This window comes from Cariama cristata, unplaced genomic scaffold, assembly GCF_000690535.1.
Source record: "Cariama cristata isolate BGI_N322 unplaced genomic scaffold, ASM69053v1 scaffold22102, whole genome shotgun sequence".
NCBI classification, from domain to species: Eukaryota; Metazoa; Chordata; class Aves; order Cariamiformes; family Cariamidae; genus Cariama; species Cariama cristata.
Genome location: NW_009602409.1, coordinates 1 through 10,254, shown reverse-complemented (window position 1 = coordinate 10,254; position 10,254 = coordinate 1). Strand labels below are relative to the sequence as shown.

The 10,254-nt window shown below is 35.3% G+C and overlaps 1 protein-coding gene across 1 annotated transcript; it reads right to left on the bottom strand.

Moving 5' to 3' along the window:
* Window positions 1-211: 211 nt before the first annotated feature.
* On the bottom strand, window positions 212-9,690 carry LOC104154649 (chromosome unknown open reading frame, human C5orf42; the record flags this gene model as incomplete). Its single annotated transcript, XM_009694760.1, has 11 exons — window positions 9,610-9,690; window positions 8,951-9,086; window positions 8,643-8,762; window positions 7,556-7,782; window positions 7,094-7,200; window positions 5,246-5,402; window positions 4,350-4,453; window positions 4,022-4,204; window positions 3,082-3,331; window positions 1,884-2,009; window positions 212-972 (listed from the first exon to the last, which is right to left on the bottom strand). Coding segments are annotated over exons 1-11 (2,252 nt in total), but the record flags the coding sequence as incomplete, so codon positions are not given.
* Between the last annotated feature and the right edge of the window lie 564 nt (window positions 9,691-10,254).

Below are 10,254 nucleotides of genomic sequence, written 5' to 3'. Positions count from 1 at the left end.
GGAGATCAGGTTAGTCAAGCACAACCTGCTTTTCAGAAACCTGAAACAACATCCACAGCCTTTCCCTCATCTACTAAGCGGGTCACCGTGTTGTAGAGGAGATCAGGTTAGTCAAGCACAACCTGCTTTTCAGAAACCTATGCTGACTGGGCCCGATCACCTGGTTGTCCTGTATAATTTTTTTTTTCCCCCACGCAAAGGTCATTCATACCTTTTTTCTGTTTCTGCATCATGGTTTGCTGCTCGGGGAGGCTCTCTAAGCAGAGATTTCAGCGACCTGAATTGCTGAGTAGTACTCTCATCAAGAACTAGGAAAACAGGCACAGTGAGGGAGTCAAGTTCCACAAGAGCATTACCATGAGGAGACGCAAAAAAATTCTCATACTGTAGTACGCACATGCTACTTAGAGTGTGAGAAATCATTTTCAAAAGAGAGAAGCATGCCAAAAGGTTTTTTGAGAACAACTGATCTTGTTGCTCTATAAGCATCAGTTTTAAAGTTTGTAATGTCAGCTTTGCCATGTGTCCCATCAGACTGGCTCTCGAATGCCAATACAGGACAGTTAAATACTGCTGAAAATATTTTAGGATACAATGCATCCAGTGAGTATTCTTCACAGACTTGTTTAAAGATGCATCCTGGTTTAGGACAGAACATTTCACAAACTGAACAATGTTGAAAAAATGGATAATGCAGTTGACTGTGTAATTCAGCAATGTATCTTTCTCTTCAATGTTTTTTGAAATCCCTATCTGCCATGAAGCAAGGAGGTTTTTCTGAATGGAATATAGTTCTACTGATAATTTATCTTTCTCTTCAGTATTGTCTTCTGCATGGATAGTATCAAACATCGACGCAAAATCTAAGTGGCCTTGATCAGCTTTACCAACAAATGAATGGATTCTTTGGCTATAGAAGCTGGAAGGGCTATTGCAAAAGTGCTTTTCGTCATCTGATTCTTCTTCATAATCCTAAATCAGACAAAAAAAATCCAACAGTTTAAATCAAGTCTATTGAGAGCGAGCATAGTCTGCAGGAAATCACGATTCAGTCAGTCTCAGAAATGAAATCTTTACGCTTAACTAACTTGCTTAACTGCTAATAATTTTAATTCACAGCAGTTTCAACTAGATCTCAAACTAAACATTGGTATTTGGAACAGTTGTGCAGAAATTAAATTACCTAACAACAAAAAATATCACACTGTAAACAGAGCAGTAGTTTTTATACCCAAAGGTGAAACCTTGTCCTTTATTAAGCCCAGAGTATGAGGAAGTGTTTTTGCTAGATACCTGTAAGACATAAAAGCAACTCAACAAAAGCTCAAAAACTTCAAAGAACAAATCAAAAACCAATAGCATGAAATGGAGTTGGGAAAGGTTGCACAGTAACTTTGATCACAGAGCCATTCTTCCAAAAGATACGTATAAATTTCGGAATTGATGGAAGAATCCTCTAAAATTGAGCATAAGTATCTTATTTACTAAGGATAATAATATTGTACTTCTTATTAATATACAACTCCAGTATATTTAGTAGTGTAATGTTAAATTTTATAATAAAGGGAAGTTAAAGTATTAAACTACAATAAACTGATGATTATGTAGATTAGTAAGTATTTTTCAAAAAGTTCATGCACTGCTGGAAGAAATAAGATGTTTGAAAAGTATCAGTTCTGAAAACTAACTATAGACCTTACAGCTATGAAGAAAATGAGAATTTAACCCATATTGAATTACTTTAAATATATCTAGTAAGAGCAAATATACCTATATTATTTGAAAAAAATTATTCACATTTAGAATACCTTAAAAGTAAATCATTTGCATAATAATAAGTGCAAAACTACTATTATTAGTAAATCCACAGTTTTCTCACTCACTTCCGTTGTGTCCTCTTCCAGGAATTTCGGAATGGTGGAAAAGATGGAACTTTGGTTTTGAGCGTGTTTTAAAAGACTAGCTTTTAAAGACAACAGTGATCGTAAACACACAGGTCTCCCTTTAGACTAGAAGAAATAACAGTAACACAAAACTTATTATCTGTCTCTAGCAAGATCAAACCAGATAATTTCTAAACAAAACACAGAAATTGGTCCCTTCTGTAAAAACCTTCAGTTTAAAAGTCCCAGACAGAAAGGGAGAACAGGTTAGCAGGCATATGTTGCATAGAAACAAACTATAGTTTGATGATGCTTCAGGAACACAGAATTTTCTCAGCACTAGACAACTTCATTTTGCTTCATGCTGAATCTGCTTTCTTGATCCCTGAAATGATCCTACAAGTTTATGCACATGTAGGGCTTTCTTGTACTCTTACTAGTAACGTGTCTCTTTAAATCCTCAAATCCTTCCCCACACTTCTAGCTTATGCATGAATACCATCATAACTCACTTCTCCAAAAACCCAAAATACACACTGAATTGGAAGTGAAGTTGTATTCCATCAGCAAACACAAAAATTCTGAACTTAGTATTATATCTTACGTGGTTGGCAACAGTTGTAGTACCTCTTCCTTCAAAGGTGTCCCTTCTCCCAGACTTAGCTCAATTTAGAAGTGACAGAAAAATAAACAAAAATCCTTTAAGCTAGCTTTAACTGACAACCTCCATTGAGGACCTACTGGACACCTGCACATAGCACCACTGGGACTGCTGCTGACTGCTCTAAAACAGCAGCAGCCTATGATAGGGAGGTTTTACAGAATACTTTCTGCATCGTTCTGAAAGAATGCATTGGTCAGAGTACCATAATACCTGTCAATGCTCTGAACCAACTCCATAGGTACAGAAATCTCAACGCCTTCTACAGTTCCAGAAAGAATATATAGTGAGAGTTAAGACTGTTCTCTTTACAATATTTTACTCAAATGTCACCCAGACATCAAAGGAATAAAATTTCAGAGAAAATTGTGTATTCATTGTTTTCCAGATCAACACAATTCTCAAAACTTTATAATTCAAAGGAATTTATACAAATATCACAGTAAACCAAACTGAGGTACTCAGTTTAAAATTCATGCATTTTTATATACATGACGTTTTTTTACTTAAAGCCGACAAAATAATTCATAACCCTACCTTGGAGTTCAGCAAATTCCGACGGATATTTTCGAGCCGCTGGGTCGAATCAAGCAAAAGAGATCTTATAAATCCTGATGGCGAAAGGTTGTTATGAAATCTAAGCAGTGTTATCATGTATCCATCAGAGACGATAAGGTAGGGTAATCTTGAATGTGAAGCAACAGAGAATCTCTGTCTTGTAAGATCACTTTCAGAAGCTGAAGAACCAAGAGAGTGACTAGAGTCTTGACAAAAAGAGTGCTGGTGTCTAAAATAAAGATACATCAAAAAATAAGAAGCAACTATCACATGTAATAATCATGAACAGAATAGAGAAGAAAACCTATGAACATTTAATACCACTCACTCTATTGTCCCAATAGGTCTCTTCGGAATTCTTAAGGAAACGTCTAAATTTTTGCACGATGAGCACTCTGGGTAACACTATTTATGCTTGCAAGATACCAGTATTCAATTTATACCAAAAAGGGTTATCTGAGATCCTTCTATTCCCCCATGCACCCAGCAGCATCATTTCAAAACTTAGATCTGGAGTACCTCAAAAAAGCATTAAAAAAGCTAACTAGTTTTTGTCCATGCAAATATGTTATTTACAAGATCTGGTAAGGAAACATGTTATAAAGTTCCATAGGTAAAATTAAAATCGTGAGGAGAGAAACACCACTGGATTAAAATAAATCCGCATTTTTAGTACTTCTGTAAGTTTAGCTTCTGGTTACATCATAAAAACATGCTATTTTTAATTACTATTAAATTCAAACACTTAAAAAAAAACAATAGAAAAGAACTATGAATGAAAAACAGGTACTGAGAAGACACACAAAAAAAGTAAGAGTGAATTTGAAAGATGAAGTTTATGTAAAATTGTAAAGAATATGTTAGAAAGTAAGATATGATCCTATGACAAAAACATATAAACATTTTCAAGCCCTTTTACCTGTATGTTATTAGTGGATGAAAAGGAATAAACTCTGCTGGTCCAAATTCTACAGAGCAGCCAGAAGTAATCAAGGTCAGCAATTCACCCATACATGTAAATAAAATCAAAGATCCACGTTTTAACATGCAAGCCAAGAAAAGGTTATCAGGAGTCCAACTCATATCACCAACCCAGTAAGATCTAAATTGGGCAGGAAAAAATATTTTTCTTTGTCAAATTTCTGTATGAAAAGGTTAGGATAATTAAAAAAAAAAAGACACAACAAACCAACCCACAGCACAAAACCAAAAAATCCACAACAGCAGCAGAAACATCAATTACTGACCTGATAAACTTGGATGGGACCATGCTATTCTTGCTACTACAACCTTTAAGGCTACCCGAAACAGTTACAAAATTCAGTGTGTTTAAAAACAAAATCTGAGTTGCCTAGAAAGAAAATGTAAAGAAAACATAAATGTTCGTATCAAAATGTTATCATTGTAAGAAACAATTTCTATTCGCAAGTTATGCATTCCATTTGATGTACTGGAAAAATTATAATACATGAAAGTGACATTGCACTTCAATATTTATTACTATTTAGAATATTTTTAATTTCTGTATCTATTTCTACATTTGAAAAATAATTAAAGATTACTATATACTCAATATATAATTTGACATTCTTTTTAACATAACTTTTTCTAAAACCTTCAAAATAATGTAAGACCACTCTTCTCCAGTCTTGTTGGTCAGTAACAACTGGAGCTTTGAAGGACTGCATCATCTCTTCCTGGTACACTAAATAAGCTGGTCCATATTCCCTGTCATCATTAGCACTAAAAACTACATTAAGATTTGACCTCTGAGTTGTTAGAAGGAATAACATTATGAAGTGGGAACATAACCTCCAATACATTAGGCTGAGGCCTGATGGAGAATCATCCAGAATCTTTGCAGATACAATGCAGTAACTGAAATTAATTTCTAATCTTCAGGAAATACAATAATAAAGAAATGACAGAGGAGCTTACATGGATTTCTTAATTGAACAACAGCATTAAAAAAAAATTGCAAGTTGTAGCAGAATTTCTAGCTATGGATATCAATGTGAACATAATCACATGCATCGATAAGAATGCTAGAAAATAACTCTTAAAAACGTGTTCTTAAATTCTTGTTACCACTTCATTCAAACTGAACTATTAGCTTAAATGACGTATTGTCTATCACTCATACCTTTGGATCAGTTTGATTAACAGCTACCGCAAGTAGAAGTCCGTCTCCTGCAAATGCACATAGCAAAGCTCCTCTTGACTTTACAGACACACACTGAGGAACCAAATTAACAAGAGAACAAGTCTGCTGTACCCAGTGGATCTGGTATGGCAAAGAACTGAATACCAAAAAAAAAGACAACAAAACCAAGGGGTTACTCAGTTATGCTGAACAGGATGATTCATATACAGTAAAATATGACACAAGACAAAAATACATAAAGCATGAACAATAAAAAAAATATTTTTCTTCAAAAGCCTTACAAATGAAAAAGATTTTGTATTTACACAGATTTAAAAGTTATGTCTGAGCAGTATGAATTATTTTTATGGGACAGGAATGGGGGCTATAGATATAGAATATGCAAATAAATAGAGATGCATGCTGTATCATTAAGGCACTTGCATTCTAGCCAGGAACAGCTTCCTCAGACAGTACAATGTCATTCAACATAGGAATACTCAGAATTTGAAAATTAACAGTATACTGCTCTGAACAAAGAAGTGTTCAAAGTCAGATTGCATTGGGCTTCCAGTAACCTGATCTATCCAAAGTTATTCCTGCCCATGGCAGGGGGGTTGGACTAGACGATGTTCAAAGGCCCCTCTGAACACAAATCATTCTATACCACTAAAAAGAGTCAAAACATGATAGAAAATGCAAGAAAGATTCCATTTGGAAGCATGCTACCTAATAGACAAAAAAATGAAGTATTAACATGAAAAAAATCAATTAAACAACAGTAAGCAATGAAATTGAGCAATAGTTGGCATAAAGATATCATGAGTAACATTGCTGAGAAATGTGGTTACAATTTCAGGTTGCAAGTACTATGGTATACTATATAGTATATACTATATAGTATATACTAGTATATACACTATAAGCACTTCTACACTGGGAATGTTATGCTCTATTTCATTTCTTGTATTACCAGAAGGGCATTGCCATGCTACTGACAAAATCAGTGAAGAGTATTGGCGCGTAGTAGGGCAAGGAGGACATCATTACTAAGTTAATATCAAAAGGGCATCATTTAACAAAAGTAGTTGTACCGTGCAGGCGTAGGGCAAAATTTTAGCAAGTTACACCTGCAGAGAACATATCCATTTAAACACATACATATGTGTATCTCACTTGGGAAGAGGAAGGAACTATAGGTGTAATCAAGGTTATTATTCAATTGCGTTTTTAAGTGGTTGTGCCAGTGTCAGCACATGGTCCCAGTCCAGATTAAGAAACATGCACACACGCACACTCTTACATAGTCTAGGCATAAGAGATGAAAAGGGGATCAGAAAACAAATAAAATACACAAATATGCATAAGAAAGAAGACAAAGAGGTATTCAGAGCATTCATGGCTGCACAGTAGGCACTAGTAACATATGAAAAACAAGAAAGGGAAACTCTATTAGTGTGATGCAAAAAACTCCCTGACACTAATACACATGTGTGTGCAGGCATGTATATATCTACATAGCCACTCACAAGCAGTGATAAATACACTCAGTTTTATTAAGGTGTAAGTTAATATGAAGTATGGAATACATATCTAAATGCTGTTAGGTTAACCACACTGAAATACTTGAAATTGACTCTATATGGATCATATATATTGTCCATATATGCACACATAAAGTAGCACACTATGAACATACATATGCAAACGTAAGTAGGTGCTTGTAACCACAGGCTAATCGGACACCAATGTAAATGTGTTAATTGCAGCTCTGAATCCCAGCTCTAAAGCACTTCATAATAAAAATCTTCCTCCAGCTAATGTAACTTCAAGTATCTTTGAACTTACCTAACGTATTTAAAGCTATTTTCATGCCATCGAAGAATCAAAAATGTGAGGACCAAACATTCTCCAGAGTAAAACACAAAGGAGTACAAACAGCAATCACCCAGTGTCTGTGGAAAAAAAAATAAAAAGCGCAACCAAATCAGAACAAATCCAAAAGCCTGATTACACACAATTTTCTCTTTAATTATATATTTAGATCAATAGCTATTACAATTCAGGTTAAACAACACAATGTTGTCATTCAGAAATATAAACGCTGGCAAGAATATTACTGGGCCAGATAAACTTAAATCTGACCCAGTAGGGTTGTTTTTACATTGTCATTAACTTTAATAAGAACTGAACAATTAAGCCTACACACACCACCAAAGAGGCAGACGTTGCTCTCAAAATTCACTGTAGCTTCTCTGGCTCTAATTTACTTAAAAGATCAAATGATTGCTTTAGGGCTTATTTTTTTACCTCGTTTTGTATGAAAGCAGCATGCACTCCAATTTCTTTTTCTTCAGTAGAAGGCAACATGACCGACTCATCAGGCAAAATTTGTGTCCAGCGCCCACAAGAATTTTTATAAGAGGAAGTATTTTCATTTTCTGTGCTCTCCCACAAAAAGACACATGCTGCAGGAGTAGCTAATAGTGCCTTTCTGCCATCTCCAGATACATACAAGTACAATCTCATTAAACATTCTGGGAAAAAAAAGAACAAACACAACCATGTGCCAGAACAGCTTCTGCTCCTCTGTTAGATTTAGATTTAAAAAGAATAAAGAAAGAAAATTTCTCTTCTGCTCTATCGTAAGAAATCTAAGCTGCTATCTTAAGTATCTTTCATTTCCAGCTTCATCACTGATAGTAGACCTTGGTCAGCAGTAATGTCAGATGGTATGACAATTTTATGCATTTTATGAATTATCTTTCCCACAAGACTCAACCATCAGAGTTGTTTCCTGAGATCATCTTTCTTGAAATCCATCTTTCATAGAAACTATTAACAAATGTGTAAGTGCTCTACTATCTACTATGTTCAGCTCCTAAATGCACTACTGATCTTCCCTGAAATGACAGAATTGCTTGTACAGCATTTCACTTTACAACCTGGTATCAGTGAGATTATTCAATACATGACATTATTTGATATTTAAGTTTGCCAATACGTGCCTTTACATTATTGTCTCCAGTTAGTATTTGTCATAAAAACCTACCTACAGAATAAACTTCAAATTACACATATAGGGTTTACATCAGATGTATGTCTGCTCCAAGGTATTGATAACCTAGTAAGGAATGGTTTTTCCACAATTAAAAACTAACCATTAAAAAATATTTACAGTATTTAAAAATTAATTACTCTTTACAGGAGACTAAATGCAAACAACTGTATCATTCAAGTGACAAAAAGGACATTTGTCAACGCTTACCTAGCACACAAATCATACAAATGCAAACCAATGTCAGAATACAGATTTTACTTGTGCAATAACACTTAACAAAAGGAAAACCACTTTCACTATATTCATTTTTTAAAAGATTAATCGAAAAAAACCTACCTTGTGCTGCTGCAACTACTTTCCTAGACTCTTCGATTGCTGGCACAGTTTTCAAGCAGTCCTGATCTTTATTCCAAAGAAATAGCTCTCCTGTTGTAAGTATTCCTGCCAACCAAGCACCTGTGTTCATCGAGGGAGAGATGTTTTGAAGGATATTATTGTGAAGTACTTAAAATTACTTCCCTTCCATCTGAGCCACAGTTTTAAAGCTGACAGTGAAGTCACAGACCCTTTACATATTCTACTTTTCTAAAGTGTTACAACTACAAATAAAATAACATGAGTTTATAATAAATATTACACTTAACCATTTGTTGATGTTGTTAAAACAACTACAGTTTTCAACAATGACTGCAGCCGAGGGATTTTCTTCTTTGTCTTCCCTGATGCCAGGTTAATTTCATTTATATGTTTATCATCTAGAAGAAAAATAGCCTCTTTTTCCTGTTGAGAGAAAAAAAGATAATTTCATTTTTTTAATGGCTTTAAATGGTTACCTACTTAAATTCAAATCATATATTAGAAGAGAAGAAAAAAAATATTAGTTTAATATTATCAAAAAAGCTTAAGAAAGCACATCTTTCAACAGATCCGGGATGGAATGGGAAAAAACTTTTTGTTCATTATTTCTAACAACATAGTGTAAAGAAGGTTATGAAAAACTAGAACAATCAAAACAACAATCTCATAAGGAACGGGTCTTCTGGGGGAAGGGAAAAAAAAAAAAAGACCAAAAACCCCAAAAGTCTCCCCATTGTTTATCTCAGAGATTCTCGATCTTCAGACTCAAGTCAGTAAGATCGAAAACCAAACCATTTATTTGAATAAATGTCAAGTAGCGTACATTCAAATAACTTCCTGAGTCATATTTTTACCCCTCTCCCTGTAAAGAGAAGTGCAAAGTATTATATTATTAAAAAACTACTCTCTGCAGAATTTTACTTAAATAAAAGTTCATTACATTTACCTGTCCAATCCATGAGATGCGAGGCCATGGTTTTCTTTGCTTGATACATGTAGAGATAAGAACATCTAGCTTAATCTCCATTCTTAGTAAACCTCTAGGTAACCATTATAAAGAAAAGCAAATAGCGGCTTTTTCACATATCCATAGAGAATCTGAACTAAGAAAGAGAAAAAAAGACAAGAAGTTTTTATTGTTTGGGGTGTGGGTGCAGAGGATGGGAATCTAGACACAAACTCAACTACAGCAGCTTCCTACTAAACACAAACAACTGACGCTCACCGGTATTTCCAAACTAAACTCGCCATTTTCGTTCACATAGCTCACAGGCTATTTGCAGTTCAGCAGTGCAGATTACATGCTTGTTCCAGAAGACAGAAAGTGTACCTTGCTAAAAGCTTTAGTAAGAACGCAGAATGCGAGGAAAACAATACTGCAACCTACTAAGCGCAAGAAACGAGGAACTCAAGCAAAATACCAGGAGCGGTCCTTGGGCATCGAGGGCCGCCTGCGTTTCAGACCCGAGCCCACGCAGAGGGAGGGGGCAGGAGGAGGGCATGCCCGTCTCGGAGCCACCTCAGGCCGCGGGGTGACAGAAGGCGGTGCGCCCCACCACCGAATGGGATCAGTGCCGGTCGTCGGGCTGCT